Source organism: Schistocerca serialis, chromosome 2, assembly GCF_023864345.2.
Source record: "Schistocerca serialis cubense isolate TAMUIC-IGC-003099 chromosome 2, iqSchSeri2.2, whole genome shotgun sequence".
Classification (NCBI taxonomy): Eukaryota; Metazoa; Arthropoda; class Insecta; order Orthoptera; family Acrididae; genus Schistocerca; species Schistocerca serialis.
The window spans coordinates 598,702,491-598,722,265 of record NC_064639.1 but is presented as its reverse complement, the minus strand read 5'-3'; the positions used below and the strand labels follow the sequence as shown (position 1 = coordinate 598,722,265).

Sequence of the window (19,775 nt, the reverse complement as noted above, 5' to 3'; positions counted from 1 at the left end):
GTGTGCTGCAACGTTGTTCAATGTTTCTGCAAAATCGTATTGTGAATTGCAGTCACTGTTTCCTCAGTGGCAACGGTGAGAGGCCTTCCACTTCTTCGAGCATCATCCACACTCGTTTTTCCTCGTTTAAAGTTGAACACCAAGTTTTTCACTGTTGCGTAAGATGGAGCACCATCCTTAAGTGTGTTTCGCATGTCCTCTGCAATTTCCTCAGGCTTCATTCCTTTCAAATGGAGATACTCAGTCACAGCAAGGTTGTTGATTCTCTCAGTATTTGCCATTTTGCTTACACTATGGTATACAATGCATCCTACTGGCAAACTAATGAAGCTTGAGCTGCGAAATGTGACCTGCATACTGACAAAGGGTCAGTATAACACTAGGTGGTGGTGTTTGTGCGAGACATTATGGTAACTATCTTGGCCTAGAAACTTTTCGACCGCCTCACATGTAATTCAAAATTTTGTGCTTGGAAGCCTGTTAATATTTTGTTCTGTGTCACATGAGGTTTCTAATGTTGATACCTCTAACTCCAGTTGTACAAAATCTATGTCACATGGTTCCTTCGTTTTGAACCTGTGAAAGAGTTTATTGTATTCAGTAAGACAAAGTTATTTGCTGTTCTGAGAATGTATACTGTAAGAACACTTTTGGTGTTCTTTTTATGCAAAGACTCTCACTGACTTTGATTCTTCTTTGTTTTTGCCCCTCCTTTCCATGTGTTCAGAGAAATAAAAAGTGCAGTTCAGTAGTCAGAAAAACTCTTTAAGAATGCAATATGATATGATGGTATTGTGCTGGTTAAACAAGTGCATGATAAAGCATACAACTCTGGTCAGATTATGTAAATAATACAACATAAATCTAGCTCGGTAAGGATACAACACTAATGAACAATAATTAAGAACTGTTTGGAGAAGTAGATTGGAATTGACTTCCTTCATTGCTGAACCATATACCTTTTCTATTCTCCTAATAAGTATTAGCAACTGTTTTCCCCCATAATTAGAGTTGGATAATTATTCTACATTACTTTGCTCTGGATAAATACCTGTGTTTGTATGATGGCTGTGACTTTGCGGTGTCAAGTTGTTGAGGATGTAAACAAACAATACTAGTTTGTTTACATGGCCGTCATCCACAGCAAGCATAGAAATATTCGTTTTGTAAATAAAAAATGCCTTTTCTTGCTGTGAGAAAAGACTGTTTTTATTTACAAAACGAAAACGATGCTTGACTTATTGACTCTTTAGTCAATTAATTATCGAGTCTGGTGCACCATCAATCTTATTATATACTACGACTACATTACAACTTAGTGATTCTTGGACTGTCTTATAGGCTACTAATATTAAATACCAAATTTTATATGTGACACTCTTGTTTGCAGATACAGCACATTACTCTCTCTCTCTCTCTCTCTCTCTCTCTCTCTCTCTCTCTCTCTGTGTGTGTGTGTGTGTGTGTGTGTGTGTGTGTGTGTGTGTGAATTTCCTTTTGTCATCATTATGTGGTTATTATTATTAAAATTACATTTTTTTAAGGCAACAAGTATGGCAGCTCGCGGTGAGTGTGCAGCAGATGTTACTGCAATAGAACAACGAGCTGCATTGTATTGGACATCAGCTCTACCTCTCCTGGAAAGACTCCAGCGAAATCAGACAATTCGTGCACCACATACCAAACTTTTTGAGTATCACGGGTGAGTATTTTAAGTTGGAGCTTGTAAAATAGATTTTTGCCCCATCAGTGTTCATCCTCTCTTGGCACTCTGTAAAGAAATGAATAACAAAAAAATTTATGGGTTTTTTAAAGTTCTAGTTCAAAACAGTCATGGTTCTAACATTATTCAATTTGCTACCTAAAGAAGTATATTGAAGTTGTGTAAATTCTAGTAACTTAATATTTATATATTTATTTTCATATGTGCAGGAAGGAACTGTCTAGTGCTGAAATCAACACCTTGATTGAAGAAGGCAGATTCTTCCTTGCATGTCAGCTTATGAAGGAAGACAAACACGAAAGAGCATTAGAAGCATTTGAACAATTAAAATCTCCTTATGCTGCTTTTTACCGTGCATTAATATACAAGAAATTAGCTGAAGAGCAGTTTCAGGGTCAGCACAGGGAAATGATTACAAGTGAAATGAGATCACAACATATTATTCTGCTTACCAAGGCTAGGGAATGCTTTTATCTTACATTAGATCGGCTCAAAAGTCCAGGTGTTGATAGCAAACATCCTTTAAATGCAGAGCTTGGTGGTCATATAGAGGAGATAGAAAGTCAGCTACATCACATTGATACGGATGTGTCCAGGAGTGATGGTGAGTTTCATATGTGTGTCTTCATTTGATGTGTGTTTTGTACTTGTATAAATAAATAGTTCTTAAGTCTTGAAACCTCTAACGACGCATTTCATTTGGCAGTAAATCGGAATGACGTGCTGGATGGTCTTTCTTTAGAAACCGCGTCTTCAGAACACTCACCAGTTGATAATGGACATATGTTCATTGGCTATAATGGGACAGTGCAGAATTCATTTGCACACATTTCCAGTCGTAACAGGAGTGCAAATCGTCTTAGTAGCACTCCATACAGGAACAATAACAAATGTGATACATCTGATGCTCAAGAGATTAGGAGAGTGGTAATATACTGATCTATAGCAAATTAAATCAGTCACAAATAGTCAATTGTTGTTAGGATGTGATTTTGTGTGGAAGTAAATATTTATATATATATATATATCTCTCTCTCTCTCTCTCTCTCTCTCTCTCTCTCTCTCTCTCTCTCTCTCTCTCTCTAGGAAGCTCGTCCGAGCCCAGAGCGTTTAGATGCACAAATTCGGCAGCTGCTCCACAACAGAGATTCAGTTCTGCAAACAGTAACACAACATTCGAAAGCAGTAATGGAAAGTGTTAAAGTTATTATGGAGGAATTAAAGGACTGCAAGAAAGAGATGAAGGAGAGCAAGGAAGAATTAAGAGGATACAACCAGGAACTAAGGCACAATAAACAAATGATAGAGGAATTAAAGGTAACTTCATACAGTTGCATATATTTTATTGGTGTCAGCTGTAGGAAGAACAATACAGTGCCATATTTTATTTTATAAATTAAACTGTACACTTATATTGTGAACAATTAATGAAGCATTTACTAGTAGAATGCTGCATTTGATGTGGATAGGAAAATTTTATGGATGTCAAACATTTTGCTGTTGTACATGAAAACAACTGGTCGTCATTATTCTTGCCGAAATCAGTAACCGTGCTTCAATTATTGGTATAATAGTTGTGTTCTTGGGTTCAATAAGATATATCTGGCACTATTGGTTTACTTTGGGCTCCTGTTAATATAGATCTCCTATTTACAAAGGGCTTTCAAAAAGTTTTGCACAGTTGTGCCCCCCCCCCCCCCCCCCCCCCACACACACACACACACACACACACACACACACATACACACACACAAAGTAGGAAAATGGAATTTTTTGTGAACGTGCTTGGAACATTTTCTATACATTGAGCCTACAAATATGTAGCCTCCATTAGCTGTGACGCATCTGGTCCAACGTTCTTTCCATGATGTAAATGCACTTTGGTAAAATTCTGGGGATTGACTTTTAGACCATCACTGGATGCAGGAAATAAGGTATTTCTCACTATCACATGTTTTACCATGCAGGTGAGCCTTCAGAAGACCAAAGAGGTAAAAATCAGATCGAGCCAAGTCTGGACTGTAGGAGGATGAGGAACAATTTTCCAACCCATTTTCCTGATTTTTTTCCGGCGTCATAAAGGCTGTATGGAGTTTGGCATTGTCATGGTGTAATCTGTTGAGCTGACCCTGAAGCTGTGGGCTGTGATTCTTGAGGGCACGTCACAGCTTGTCCAATGATAAACAGTAACGGTCCCGGTTAATTGTAGAGCCAGGTTCCAAAAAGTAAATGAAAATGACACCACACTGATCCCAGAAGGAGGAGGCCTTCACCTTTCGGCCTGCTGTTCATGGAAGTCTTGGTTTCTTCTTCCGAGGGGAACCCAGATGATGCCTCTCCGTGAATTGGGTTTTGCTCTCAGGTTCAGACAAAAACAACCATGTTTCACACTGGGTAAGGGTGCCATCAAAACACTGTTTCCGCTCTTCAGTAAAGGTCTTCATGAGATCCTCGCACACATTCTTCATCATCATTTTCATTTCTCTTGTCGATAATCTAGGCACCCAATTTGCACAGATTTTTTTGTACCCTAGTAACTGTACTAGTAATTCCACACTACCCAATGACAAACGAGTTATTTCAGCAAGCTATTGTCATCACACACCTGTCATTTTGGATTATTTGATCAGTGGTGTCCTTATTCACATCACTCACTACCATCGATGGTCTACCGCATCATGGATTGTCAAGTAGAGAGAAATCACCTTCCAGAATGAGATTTTCACTCTGCTGCGGAGTGTGCGTTGATATGAAACTTCCTGGCAGATTAAAACTGTGTGCCGGACCAAGTTCGAGTCTCGGTCCGGCACACAGTTATAATCTGCCAGGAAGTTTCAGAAATCACCTTCTGTAAACCTCTTCAACCACCACTGGATACTGCTGTGATCCACTGTGTCCTCCACATAAACAGGGAGCAACTTTCTGTGAATCAATGTGGCAGTCATCCCCAGTCTGGAAGAGGAACTCCATCACCGAACATTGTCACAACCTGACATCTGCTTCACGGTCCATTATGGCTCACCTGTAAATAAAAGAAAATTCTTTCATATACCAACTTTAGCTAAATGTTCCAACTATGTTCACAAAAATTCATTCTCCTCTTGCAAAAAATAAAAAAATTCGAGACAAATGTGCAAAACTTTTTAAACACCCTTTATACCAGAATAAAGTAACATGAATATCAGAATTGATTTACAAGGACATGAGAATTGGAAACTATATAATTTGTGGAAATAGGATGAAATTTGTAATACACAAACTGTAAGCTTTAGTCATAATGTAATAGTTCCACTTAGTGAAGATGAAATTATCATTAATTCTTTCATAATTTAAAATCGGCGTGAAAATTAAAATTTTCTATTTACTTATTTTTCAGGCTCAAGTACAGGAACTGAGGAAAGAAACCCTGAAACTAAAGAAAGGACAATCTCATGTAAACTCAGAACTTTCACAGGTTTGTTTGCAGTGAACGTATTTTTGCTGTTTAAGTTAAATGATTTATATTACTCTGCAATACTATAAAACATCTGCATTCATAACTGGATGACATTTGAAGAATGCTGATAACATTTGTGTTACTTCGTATCGGCAGTATTGAATTTTGTCTCTTGAGAGTAAATACTGGTCAGGCAGGCAGTCTCTCTCCCTAATTTTATTGTTTTCTCAAGTGAATTTTTTCTTTTATTATAAGTAGCATCCATATTATCAGAAAGCTTCAAATGTATGTGGACTTGGGGCATATTCTTTGCATGACTGTGCACTGATACCGGAAATTAATCACATTGAACACAATATGAAAATATTAAAGTTTATGTAAATGCATCTGATGATATAATTTTGAAAAAGTGCATGGGTTATGCAGGTATATTTTATTTTTGCAGGTGTGTGATACTGAAGATGATCTTTATGTATTTGATGAAGAAGACTATGCAGAAGATGTGACAATAGCAGCCAGTCATATGGGAACATACCCACCTTTTCAGCCCTTCCCTGGTTACCCAGATTATAGACCTGTGTCTGGCATAATGGGGACTCCAAGTGTGCCTTACGCACCACCACCGCCGCCGCCACCACGAGAAGCTCATCCTCAGTTAATACCACCCACACAAGCAATGGGTGGATTTTTCCGTGGTGTTGAGCCTGCGCTGATATATCCCCCAGGAACTGTTGGTTATTATAGCGGCCAAGGTGCCCTTCCATTCTCTGAAGGCCAGCAGTTGCCAGATTTCCGTGGCCACCAGGCTCCTGCATTTTCTCGCTTAGGAACACATCCTGATCCACAAAACACTCAACCTGAAGTAAAAGTATCCCTTACATCTGCTCCTGTCAATGTTGTTATTACATCTTCTGATACCTTACCTACAACAGTTCCTGTTACACAGCCAATTCTGAGTGTAACTATACCACCACAGCATAGATTGGGAGGGATGCCTCTTGTTCAGAGTGATCTTGGAACTTCCATGCCTCAGGCAATGGTGTCCACTACATACTCAGCTTCAAAACCTTTACCTCTGACAACCACACAAACTTCATTTAGTTCAACATCCCATCTTCAGCAGCAGCTACCACTGTCCCAGGGGGCAGTGTCAAATATAGGACGACATACTGTTCCTCATGCTTTTCAGATAACAATGCCTCCTCAAGCTCATTTACCTCAAGTATCATCGCTTGAGAAAGGTGCTGCAGCCCTTAGCCCAGTTCTTCCAATAGCAACCAACTCTTTACTTTCATCTGTTCCTTCTCCAGTGTATTCTGCAGTTGTCACTGAGAAAAATTTGGTGCCAAAGGAGATAAGTCCCAAATCACGTCAAGCTTCAATGGGTTCTAATGCTGAAGAAGAGAATGTTGCTGAAACAGATCATGACCCATGTCCTGACTTTGAACCTGTGATTCCATTGCCTGCTGAAGTTCAGGTCATGACTGGTGAAGAAGAGGAGACAGTACTTTTTGAAAGCCGGGCTAAATTGTACAGGTAAAAAAAAAAAAAAATTTTTTTTCTCCAGTTTTCTACCCTGCAGTACTGTAAAAGAGTAATTGCTGTTAATTACTATTGGCTGGTCTAGTGTTTGAGAGGGGCTTGGGGAGGGGGGGGGGGGGGGTGTACAGAGAAATTCCAAATTTCAGTATGTGTATCTGCAAACAAGTTGAGAATTTTGCTACACAGTATCTAAACGTGCCGTATAAGCAAAGGAAACACTGTGGTCAACATAGCATAATTAAGCAGCAACTCTGATTTTTTATTATTATTATTATTATTATTATTATTATTATTATTTGCATCAAGACCCTGTAGTATAATGCAAAGCATTCTGCCTCATTGAACATTCCTGCTGATCTTCCAAAATTCTCTCATTGTTTCTCCTTAGAGTATCTTTTCATCCTCAGTCCACTTCGTCCCTGTTTTCTTTGGGACTTCATTCCTTGACCTGACATTGTACTTACAGATCTTGTCTCACTATATTTATTTGTCATCAGTTTCTATAGAATTGATTTGTGTTTTTGCTAGATCGAGTTTGACGTGTGCGGTCCATGGTACTGTTGACTTGACCACTTGTACTTGTGTCAAAATTCTGTTGGTGAGTCTTGTAGGTGGTAGCCTGTTGATCTGCCTGTAGAACTTTAATCTTCTTTTTCTGACATATGCTGCTGGGTTTGACATCTGTTTGATTTTCCTTGAATATAATCCGTATATCTCTTCTGTCAGATTTGGGCCGAGAATTTTTCTGATTTTGCGTTCTTCCTTTGGTATGCTTTCCATATCCCTTTTCATATGGAGATTAGAGTCCCACTTGCATACAGTATTTCAGGCTTGATTGCTGTGTTGTAATGTCTCATCTTTGTCTGAATGTATATGCGTTTTGCTGCAGGCTCTCTTCATTTTTTGTAGTAGAGTCTTCTGTGAAATCTTTACTACTCCTGTAAGTTTGAGGATTTCATCCAAACATTTGAAATGTGTAACTCTTGTTTATCTTCCAATATATTGTCTCATTTTCGTGTGTTTAATTTTCAGCAGAACAATTTAGACTACTGAAAGAGATTTTTGGACCAACTTTTTCTCCATGTTCTTCTAGTATTTTTATTTGTTTGGTTGCTGTTGCTTTGTTATGTGAAAGTGTAGCCAGGTTGTCTGTGACAGCTAGGTTTGAGATTTCTATCTTGTCATGGGATTGCCCTAGTTGTGTTTTTCCTTTTCCCATTCCCCATTACTTTGTCCAGGACTAGGTTGAACGATATTAGTGATAATCTGTTGCCTTGGTGTATTCCAGTTTTTATCGTGAAGGGGTCAGAGATTTCACCATGAATTTAACTTTCGATCTGGTGCGAGCCATTGGCTGTTTCATACATCGTAGTGTTTTTATGTTGAGTCCTTGTTCTTCTAAGATGTTCTGTCAATGGAATCGTGTGCTTTCTTGAAATCTGTGAAAGTGCAAATTTTGGACTATTCCTGATTGCTTTGATTTTAGAATTGTTTTCAGCTTGAAGATTTGTCCTGTGTGTGTTTGATTGTGTCTGTATCTGTGTGTGTGTGTGTGTGTGTGTGTGTGTGTGTGTGTGTGTGTGTGTGTACCTGTCCTTTTTTCCCCTAAGGTAAGTCTTTCCGCTCCCGGGATTGGAATGACTCCTTACCCTCTCCCTTAAAACCCACATCCTTTCGTCTTTCCCTCTCCTTCCCTATTTCCTGATGAAGCAACCTTGGGTTGCGAAAGCTTGAAATTTGTGTGTGTGTTTGTGTTTGTTATTGTCTCTATCAACGTACCAACGCTTTCGTTTGGTAAGTTACACAATCTTTGTTTTTAGATACATTTTATTTCCCACATGGATTGTTTTCCTTTCTTCAGAAATTGGTGGAAGTGTGCCTTGCCTGGGCGAGTGGAAGTGCATTCCAGTGTTAGGACTCTTGTTTCAGGTTCAGGGCAATTATGGATATCAGAGAAATAATGTGCTAGTTTGTGACAGTGCTCCCGATCAGTTAATGCAAGTTTCCCATCATGTTTTGTGAAACATAAGTCCTGTAGAGTTATCTCGTGTCCTTGGTGTGAAAATTTTCCTCTGTAACGTGCAGTTGCTCCTTGATGTACTTTCCCTTGGTTTACCTAGTTGGATTTTCTTCCTGTTTTCTGGAATTATTAAAATGATGTAAGAGTTCTGGGAATTTTTGTACAGTTGTATTCGTGGAAGGACTCCCTGTGTCTAGTGTGTGTTCACATTCAGAGTCCCACCATGGCTGTTTAGTGTTCTTTCTATGTGGTATCTGTTCTTTTGCTTTTTGTGTGGTTTTTTACTATGGAATTCTTCCTATTATTGCTTTATATTGCATTCTATGATCTTTTTTGTGTCAAACTTCTCTGTGTGTGTTCTTTTCTAATGGTTTTTTTTTTTTTTTTTTTTTTTTTTTTTTGTTCAGTGTACATTTAATTAGAGTTAAGTAGTGGTCAGATACCGCATTCACACCTCCACGAACTTGAATGTTGTGGATCTCGTTCTGGACTGGGTAGGATATTGCTACTTGGTCTATTTCGAATTTTCCCATCCATCATCATCATCTTCTTCTTTCCTTTCTCAGACGTTATGTCTGGTTAAAAATGGAAAGTGACATGGATCTTGATCAAGCGTGACTTCCTTTTAACTGTACGGTATATGTTACATTGCATTTAGGAACTTTGGGGGAATTGAACATGTATCAATAATTACAGATTTCTGTAGTTGTATATATACGTTTGGATGTAGCTGTATTGTGTTGATGTACTGGTGGATATTGTGTGATATGACTTCTGTAGTTGATAGTATAATTGGTATAATGTCAACTTTATCCTGATGCCGCATGTCCTTGACTTCCTCAGCTAGTTGGATGTATTTTCTCATGTTATCTTCTGTATATTTGTTGTATTGGGTATGGATATTTGGATTAGTTGTGTTAATTTCTTCTTTTTATTGGTGAGTATGATGTCAGGTTTGTTATGTGGTGTTGTTTTATCTGTTATAATGGTTCTGTTCCAGTATAATTTGTATTCATCATTGTCCAGTACATTTTGTGGTGCATACTTCTATGTCCGAACGTGTTGTTTTATTGGTTTATGTTGTATAGCAAGTTGTTGATGTATTATTTTTGCAACATTGTCATATCTTCTGGTCTGTTCTGTATTTACTAGTATTGTACATCTGCTTTTGATGTGATCTACTGTTTCTATTTGTTGTTTGCAAAGTCTGCATTTATCTGTTGTGGTATTGGGATCTTTAATAATATGCTTGCTGTAATATCTGGTGTTTATTGTTTGATCCTGTATTGCAATCACGTGAATCCTTCCTTCTCACCGTATATATTGCCTTTTCTTAGGCATGTGTTGGATGCGTCTTGATCAATGGCTGTGTTAGATGATATGGGTGCTTGCCATGTAGTGTTTCCTTTTTCCAATTTACTTTCTTCGTATCTGTTGATGTTATGTGATCTAAAGGGTTGTAGAAGTGGTTATGAAATTGCAGTGGTGCAGCCGATGTATTTATATGAGTGATTGCTTTGTGTATTTTGCTAGTTTCTGCTCATTCTAAAAAGAATTTTCTTTGTCTATCTGTCCATAATGTAGGTTTTTATGTCAATATTATATGTCTATATTTTTCTTTTCCTCGTTCCTTTCTGCTTAATGTGAATCTTTCTGTTGCTGAATGTATGTGATGTATTCTATATTTGTGGCATTGTGATCGTGTAAGTGTATTGAGTGCTTCTAGGTCTGTGTTACTCCATTTCACTACTCCAAATGAGTAGGTCAGTATTGGTACAGCATAAGTATTTATAGCTTTTGTCTTGTTTCTTGCTGTCAATTCTGTTTTCAGTATTTTTGTTAGTCTTTGTCTATATTTTTCTTTTAATTCTTCTTTAGTATTTGTATTATCTATTCCTATTTTTTGCCTGTGTCCTAGATATTTATAGGCATCTGTTTTTTCCATTGCTTCTATGTAGTCACTATGGTTATCCAATATGTAATCTACTTGTTGAGTGTGTTTTCCCTTGACTATGCTATTTTTCTTACATTTGTCTGTTCCAAAAGCCATATTTATATCAGTGCTGAATACTTCTGTTATCTTTAGTAATTGGTTGAGTTGTTGATTTGTTGCTGCCAGTAGTTCTAGATCATCCATGTATAGCAAATGTTTGATTTTGTGTTGGTATGTTCCAGTAATATTATATCCATAATTTGTATTATTTAGCATGTTGGATAGTGGGTTCAGAGCAAGGCAGAACAGGAAAGGACTTAATGAGTCTCCTTGGTATATTCCATGCTTAATCTGTATTGGCTGTGATGTGATATTATTTGAATTTGTTGGAATATTAAGTGTGGTTTTTCCAATTTTTCATTACTATGTTTAGGAACTGTATCAATTTAGGATCTACTTTGTATATTTCCAATATTTGTAGTAACCATGAGTGGGGTACACTTTCAAAAGCTTTTTGGTAATCAATGTATGCGTAGTGTAGCGACCTTCGTTTAGTTTTAGCTTGATGTGTCACCTCTGCGTCTATTATCAGTTGTTCTTTACATCCTCGTGCTCCTTTGCAGCAGTCTTTTTGTTCTTCATTTATAATTTTTTTCTGTGTTGTATGTGTCATTAATTTCTGTGTAATGACTGAAGTTAATATTTTGTATATTGTTGGTAGGCATGTCATGGGGCGATATTTTGCTGGGTTTGCTGTGTCTGCTTGATCTTTAGGTTTCAGGCAAGTTGTTCCTTGTGTAAGTGTATCAGGGACTGTGTATGGGTCTGCAATGTACCTGTTAAATAACTGTCACAGCGGTACCCACCTCCTCTTCCTCAAAATCACCCTCCCTAAACCTTCCAGGAATTTCTGACTTCCAGCCTTGCCTCTCAATCATTCTTAAAAAACCTTAATCCTACTCCCAACATCACCACTGCTGAAGCCCAGGCTATCCGTGATCTGCAGGCTGACCGGTCCATCATCATTCTTCCGGCGGACAAGGGTTCCACGACCGTGGTACTTGATCGTCGGGAGTATGTGGCTGAGGGACTGCGTCAGCTTTCAGACAACACCACATACAAAGTTTGCCAAGGTAATCCCATTCCTGATGTCCAGGCGGAGCTTCAAGGAATCCTCAGAACCTTAGGCCCCCACCGACACCCCGCACCCCTACCTTCTGCCTTCTTCCTAAAATTCACAAACCCAATCATCCTGGCCGCCCCATTGTAGCTGGTTACCAAGCCCCCGCAGAACGTATCTCTGTCTACGTAGATCAACACCTTCAACCCATTACGTGCAGTCTCCCATCCTTCATCAAAGACACCAACCACTTTCTCGAACGCCTGGAATCCTTACCCAATCCGTTACCCCCAGAAACCATCCTAGTCACCATTGATGCCACTTCCTTATACACAAATATCCCGCACGTCCAGGGCCTCGCTGCGATGGAGCACTTCTTTTCACGCCGATCACCTGCCACCCTACCTAAAACCTCTTTCCTCATTACTTTAGCCAGCTTCATCCTGACCCACAACTTCTTCACTTTTGAAGGCCAGACATACCTACAATTAAAGGGAACAGCCATGGGTACCAGGATGGCCCCTTCGTACGCCAACCTATTCATGGGTGGCTTAGAGGAAGCCGCCTTGGTTACCCAGGCCTGCCAACCCAAAGTTTGGTACAGATTTATTGATGACATCTTCATGATCTGGACTCACAGTGAAGAACAACTCCAGAATTTCCTCTCCAACCTCAACTCCTTTGGTTCCATCAGATTCACCTGGTCCTACTCCAAATCCCATGCCACTTTCCTTGATGTTGACCTCCACCTGTCCAATGGCCAGCTTCACACGTCCGTCCACATCAAACCCACCAACAAGCAGCAGTACCTCCATTACGACAGCTGCCACCCATTCCACATCAAACGGTCACTTCCCTACAGCCTAGGTCTTCGTGGCAAACGAATCTGCTCCAGTCCGGAATCCCTGAAGCATTACACCAACAACCTGACAACAGCTTTCGCATCCCGCAACTACCCTCCCGACCTGGTACAGAAGCAAATAACCAGAGCCACTTCCTCATCCTCTCAAACCCAGAACCTCCCACAGAAGAACCACAAAAGTGCCCCACTTGTGACAGGATACTTTCCGGGACTGGATCAGATTCTGAATGTGGCTCTCCAGCAGGGATACAACTTCCTCAAATCCTGCCCAGAAATGAGATCCATCCTTCATGAAATCCTCCCCACTCCACCAAGAGTGTCTTTCTGCCGTCCACCTAACCTTCGTAACCTGTTAGTTGATCCCTATGAAATCCCCAAACCACCTTCCCTACCCTCTGGCTCCTACCCTTGTAACCGCCCCCGGTGTAAAACCTGTCCCATGCACCCTCCCACCACCACCTACTCCAGTCCTGTAACCCGGAAGGTGTACACGATCAAAGGCAGAGCCACGTGTGAAAGCACCCATGTGATCTACCAACTGACCTGCCTACACTGTGACGCATTCTATGTGGGAATGACCAGCAACAAACTGTCCATTCGGATGAACAGACACAGGCAGACAGTGTTTGTTGGTAATGAGGATCACCCTGTGGCTAAACATGCCTTGGTGCACGGCCAGCACATCTTGGCACAGTGTTACACCGTCTGGGTTATCTGGATACGGGGGGGGGGGGGGGGGGGGGGGGGGGGACTGATGATGCATCTCTCTGGGCAAAATAATGTTAGATGTAATAAAATTTACAGGTGAGAAAATTGGCATTAGTGGTTGGTTTTTGGAAACAAATTATTCATACACAAGTTTCAGTAACTAATTTCTTGTATGATACAAAATGTTACTGTGATGCATCCTGAAAATTAAAGTACATAATGTAGGTTCTGACAGTTTATAAATTGTACTTCAATTTTATTATGTTTGTCATTTAATAAGTGTTTTACGGCAGCAGATGGACAAAAATAATAGAATATTGGATGTATGTCAGAGATTATTCTAAAACTGTAAGAAAGCTGATGCTGTAACAGCTGGCCCCACACAAACCAACCATGAAATGTCTGGTGTTTGCCACAAATTTCCATTTCAGAGAGTTTATTTAAAAATTCAAGTAAGAAACTTTTTGAGTTACTCAGTCATCTGCTTTAATAGTTTTGTTAAGATGGTCCTCTGGATGGACTTCTAGAAGTAGCACTAAGTGTGCATTACTAAATTTGCTAGTTCATGTGGTCAGAAACATTCAAAGTACTGCTAAATACCTGTACACGTTGTGAACAGACTGATTGTAGTTGTCTTTTGTCATCAAACAATGCTTGAGTCTCACCAAGGATGGATAGCTGTGCACCTGGTATGAGAAATACGTTCTTTACGGAACACACACATGAAAAATGTAGGCCTTCCCAGTGCTCCAGAAACTGTCAAGTGAATGCCCAAAGTTGAACAGAAGACATAAAGTGAATGCATCTTACAGCCTTCAGTAGGACTGAGAGCAATTCTTTTGCTTTCATGTTATCTAAGAAGTATTTTTACTCAATCCGTTCTTGGGTGTCGGTAAGCGAGAGTGTTCTGGGAAGCATGGCAGTTCGCACAGATTTCAGTACCACTCAATTTTGTACATCCATTCAACTAAAATTGCTGCTCTATTGTGTGAATATCCTATCCAAAAGATTTCTAATGCCAAATTAATATTCGTTCTTTTGGTGTGTTGCAACAAAATGTAAGATTTTTGTAGTTATAAGTTTGTCTTAAATTGTCTAGATTATCCATCTGATAAATTCTCAAATTCCACATAAAATAGTTCTTCCTTTCTAATTTTAATTTGAAAGTTTTTTCTGCATCCTAACAGTTCAGTATTATAATTATTTATTGTATATAGTGCTCTTTTGATTTGTACATCATGTCGGAACAGTTCCCGCAGCCCGCATGCATTTTACAGCCCATCTATTACAAAACAGTGCTACCACTAATTTTTAACATTGACAGTGTCTCCTCACACATTGCAACAGTATCCTGTGGACGCAGTTTTGAACTGTTCTCAGCTTTTAAAATAATTGTGGTGCTACAGTTTCAGTGCAGTGCTGCAAAATAGTAGCTACTATTTTGCAGCACTGCACAGGTAAATTTACTAATTGCCAAATGATCATATTTGGTAAAGGATATATCTATCGGTCCTCATTCAGCTCTTTCTGTCCTTCATTTTTGTCATAGTAAAGGCCTAAACAGAACTGTACATTCTCTTTGGTATTTCTAAATGATACTGACAGTTACGATTTTGAAGACATGGCCATAGACACAATTATTGTGAAATTGGAGCATTCCTTGTCTTCAGTCAGAAGAAACTCACTTTGAGAGATAATGTGCTGTTAATGGTACTTGAAGTCTCTCTTCCACTTTGAAGTATGCTCCCCCCCCACCACCCAAAATTATCTTCTCGTTCAAAACATTGCAACACAGTGGAACGGCAGGTTATCGGAAGTCTCTGCAGATTTTTCAGGAGATGTTGTGTGACTAAAGCCAGCCCCAATGATCCAAAAGTGTTTGCACTTAAAGAAGGTTCATGTTGACATATTGGAACCAGAAAAGTCAGCTGCCTTCCCTCCCTTTGATGACATATTTACAATTGTGTATTACTTTCTTGGGATGTTGTGACACCCATTTTCAGATCACACTGGTGCTATGGCACTATAGTAACCAATTATTTCTAGTTTAAATACAAGTGGTGTCAGAATATTTTGACACAGCATGTACTTCAACATACAACAGTAATCAGGAGGTGGTTGCTGTGATAGTTGAAACCAGGAATACACTACAATTGTGATTTTTCCAAGCGAATAAACATTTTTGAAAATTCTGTTTACAAATTAATAAAACAATCACAAAGTAAGTGTGAGATCTTTTGAAACAGATGGGAGTGTGAGTGACTTTTGCTGGAAACAAATGAAACATCAGTTCCATTTTAAATTAGCTGTAATTATAAGGGATGCTAATGTGAAAGGTTTTTCCATGATCACATGAAATTGCATACTGCAGGACTTCAAAATTATCGAAACATTAATTGTAGTTTTTACGTGTGTTAAAGTTTCATTGCATTTATATACCCTATTGCTACTATTTCTCATTGAGTTTTTAAGTTAGGACCATACACAGTTAGACTTAAAAAAATATGTAACTTTTTCTGCAGATATGTAATATTAAATACTACTCCTGTATCTCGCCTGTAAATAACATCAGAGCGCGAGCGCGAGCACACACACACACACACACACACACACACACACACACACACACACACAAAATGACAGATTTTCACTGTAATATGGTTTCTGGAAAGCATTTGCAGCCACTCTCACACTTTTTTTTTCTCCAGGTTTGTTGAAAAGGAGTGGAAAGAACGAGGAATTGGAAATATAAAACTACTGCATAATCAAAAGACGGGGAAAATAAGAATACTTATGCGTAGAGAACAAGTCCTGAAAGTCTGTGCTAACCATTTCATAACTGGTGATACAGAACTAGTCCCAATGAAAGACATAGCTTGGATATGGGTTGCAAATGATTTTGCTGATGAACAGGTGAAGTTAGAGAAATTGTGTGTTCGTTTTAAAACTCCAGAAGAAGCAACAAGTTTTAAGGATGCATTTGAGAAAGCCAAGAGCATTATTAGATTGGCACAAACATCAATAGAAGATGAATCTACAGTGTCATCAAGAAGTGGTAGTTCAACCAAAACTGTTGACTCAGTTGCTTCATCACAGGACAGTTCCTCCTCAGTTCTCAGAAAAGAAATTTCTAGTCAAACATCTGTAACACCTTCATCTACAGCTCCTGTATCAGTATGTGTTACAAGCAACAAAATTACTGTGGGTGGTTTTACATTTGCAAGTACTCCAACTTTCAAGGATAATACAACACCTGAAGGCAAAACTGTTGATAATGATTCCTCAAAAACAAAGGTTACACAGGATGATGCTTCAAAAGTGAGTCCGTTTGCTACCTTCAGTTTTGCAATGCCGTCAAAACCTGTATCGTTCCCTGAAGTTTCAAAGCCAGTGGCAGTGGTCATGGACCCATTTAAGACAACTTCCACACCAGATACTTCAACATGCATTACAGTGGCGACTCAGAGCCAGGCTTCGAAGCCAGGTACCACAGTTTCAGAAAGTTCAAGAATAGCTGTTTCAAAACCTGAAGTTTCTAATTATCCAACACAGTCTCACCAAATAGGAACATCACAAGAAGTCACACAGTTTGGTTCTCAGAGAAATATGACTGCAGTGGAAACTGAAAAAGCTGGAAATGAACCACTGATGTTTTCATCTAATTCATTAACATTTGCAGATCTTGCAGCTAAATCACCTGCAGGAAAACCTGCATTTGCAGCAGATTCAAATTTCAAAGGATTTGAAGGTGCAGGTAGTGTTGTGTTTGGAAGTACTCAGGTATCTCAGAAGTCCAAACCTCAAATTACTCAAAGTTCACCAGACAGTCTGTCAGAGCGGCCACCTGAAGATTTTGTTCCAACTGCTGAGTTCAAACCTGTGATTCCTTTGCCAGAATTAGTTGAAGTGAGAACAGGAGAAGAAGATGAGGAAATTATCTTTGAGGAAAGATGCAAGCTTTTAAGATTTGATGGAGAAAATAAGGAGTGGAAAGAAAGAGGCATAGGGAAAATGAAGCTGTTGCACGATCCAAAATCGGGCAGGGTACGCTTGCTGATGCGGCGCGAGCAAGTTTTGAAAGTCTGCTGTAATCATGCCATTACTACAGCTATAAAGTTTAAGCCACTGTCGACTTCAGACAGAGCGTGGCACTGGGCAGCTCAAGATTATTCTGAAGGAGAAATGCGCCGAGAATTGTTAGCAATAAAATTTAAGACAACAGATTTAGCAGAAAAGTTTAAGAAGGCAGTGGAAGATACTCAAGCAAAGATGATAAACGACAGAATACCTTTAGATGGTAGCAATAAAGAGGAACTATCTGCAGAGGGTAATGATGAGAAACAGTTGAAAGAAAAATTAAGAACAGGAGAGGGCACTAATACTGCATCAAATCTTTGGGAGTGTCCTTCTTGTCACAAGAAGAACCCATCAGATTCATCATCTTGTCATTCATGCAACAGCAACAAAATACAAAAAACATCTGCTGAGGATTCATCTCCGAAGTCATTATCTGAATTCAAACCAAAAGCAGGTTCATGGGAGTGCAAATCTTGTTATACAAGAAATGAGGGAACATGCCGCACTTGTGTTGCCTGTGAAGCAGTGAGGATACCTACTACTACAGTGTCTACAAGCAGCACCACTTCTGACCAGGTCTCTAAACTAATTTCACAAAATATCGTTCCTCTTTCAGAAGCTTTCAAACCAAAGCCTGGTTCTTGGACATGCAGTGACTGTTATCTTACCAATGAAGAGAGAAACAACAGATGTGTTGCTTGTGATAAACTTAGGCTTGGAAGTGATGGAAAACCCATTAATGAAAGCACAGCAGAAGATAAGACTGCATTTAAATTTGGAATTCCAAGTTCAAACACTGAAAGTTCATTAGGTTTCAATTTGTCTCGCTTTTTGCCTACGTGTGATGTTATGACATCTGTCACAACTACAACTACTACTGGTATGAGTACAACTACTAATGCATCTTCCTGTGTTTTCTCATTTGGATTTCCCAAGCTTAACACACAAAACAAAGATGGTGCAGCATCATTCTCTTTTGGGAGTTCAACCGAGTCACAGAACACATTAGATCCTGTTGGAACATCATTGAAATACGACTTGGCTGTGGAACGTGACACACTACCAAAACAGAGTCTCTCATTTGGCTTCCAAGTCCCAACAAGCTCTGTTGACACACCACAGGTCAAGCAGTTGCCTGAAACTAAGAACACACCAACCTTTATATTTGGAAACTCATTGCCTGCTACTAAACCTACAGGAGCTGCTGTGACATTTGGAGCAGACAAGACACCCATAAAAGAAAATAATCTGGTGCAAGTTCGTTCAGGTAATAAATGCATCATATATATTATTGCATTTTAATTTTCAAAGTGTATATTATGATATCTTTAGTGTACCGCATAATAGATTTGGATTAATGTGGACTGTTTTTGTGATTTTTAGAACATAGCTTCACATTTGGCAGCCCAGGAAAATTTGAATTTTCATTCAGTGGTGTCAGACCAAAATCTCCCATAAAATCGCCCAAATCACCAGGCACTAAACACTCTGTTTCTGTTGGAGAAGAAGAAAGTGGAAGTGAAGAAGAAGAAGAAGAATATGAGGGAGATAACATTTACTTTCAGGTTTTTCATTCTCTCTGTTTTTTCCCTCACCTAATCTGTAACTTCATTTATAACATTTCCATTGTGTGTTCAATATTTGCAGCCTGTGATACCACTTCCAGACAAAGTACCAGTGCATACAGGGGAAGAGGAGGAAGACCTCCTATATAGCCAGCATGCAAAGTTGTATAGATTTGTTTCTGGTGAGTGGAAAGAGCGAGGTCTGGGTGACATTAAAATTCTGAGACACAGAGTCACAAAAAAGATAAGGTAAAGATATTTTTGTTCTTGTTCATCATGTGAAGTGTGATAAGAGTAAAAAATTGTTCATAAAAACATATTTTTCAGGTTGCTGATGCGTCGTGATCAAGTGCTGAAAGTTTGTTTGAATCATTTTCTGACCCCTGAGATAACCTTCATTGAAAAGGATGCAAAAAGTTGGTTGTGGAGTGCACCAGATTTTTCAGATGGTCACATAGAGAATGAACGGTTTGCAATTCGTTTTAAAACACCAGATATAGCAGCAGAATTCAAAAAAGCAATAGACCAGTCCCAGGTAAATATCCATGCTGTCACACAAGTTAGTATGATAGGTGTAATAACAGTCATCACTACCTCAGTATAATCAGGAAGGTAAATATTGTAAGTAGCATTGTTTTTGTTGGGACATATAATTGTTTTACAGCATAAGCAATGAACTATCATGTGAACGAAGGAGTTAAAGTAATATAACAACTTTCATGTTAAACAAAATTGTTAAGGCTTTCGTGGCCACTTGTTGACAAACTGCCTATTGGGTTCTGTCTCGGG

The 19,775-nt window shown here is 39.1% G+C and overlaps 1 protein-coding gene across 1 annotated transcript in view; it reads left to right on the top strand.

Moving 5' to 3' along the window:
- Window positions 1-19,775, top strand: part of LOC126457632 (E3 SUMO-protein ligase RanBP2) — a 302,750-nt gene that overhangs the window by 171,855 nt on the left and 111,120 nt on the right. Inside the window, exons 13-22 of the mRNA XM_050094102.1 lie at window positions 1,545-1,702; window positions 1,933-2,327; window positions 2,430-2,650; window positions 2,810-3,040; window positions 5,100-5,177; window positions 5,605-6,695; window positions 16,053-18,688; window positions 18,805-18,986; window positions 19,069-19,235; window positions 19,314-19,521. Coding sequence (XP_049950059.1) covers window positions 1,545-1,702; window positions 1,933-2,327; window positions 2,430-2,650; window positions 2,810-3,040; window positions 5,100-5,177; window positions 5,605-6,695; window positions 16,053-18,688; window positions 18,805-18,986; window positions 19,069-19,235; window positions 19,314-19,521 — 5,367 coding nt within the window. The remainder of the gene's footprint in view (window positions 1-1,544; window positions 1,703-1,932; window positions 2,328-2,429; window positions 2,651-2,809; window positions 3,041-5,099; window positions 5,178-5,604; window positions 6,696-16,052; window positions 18,689-18,804; window positions 18,987-19,068; window positions 19,236-19,313; window positions 19,522-19,775) is intronic.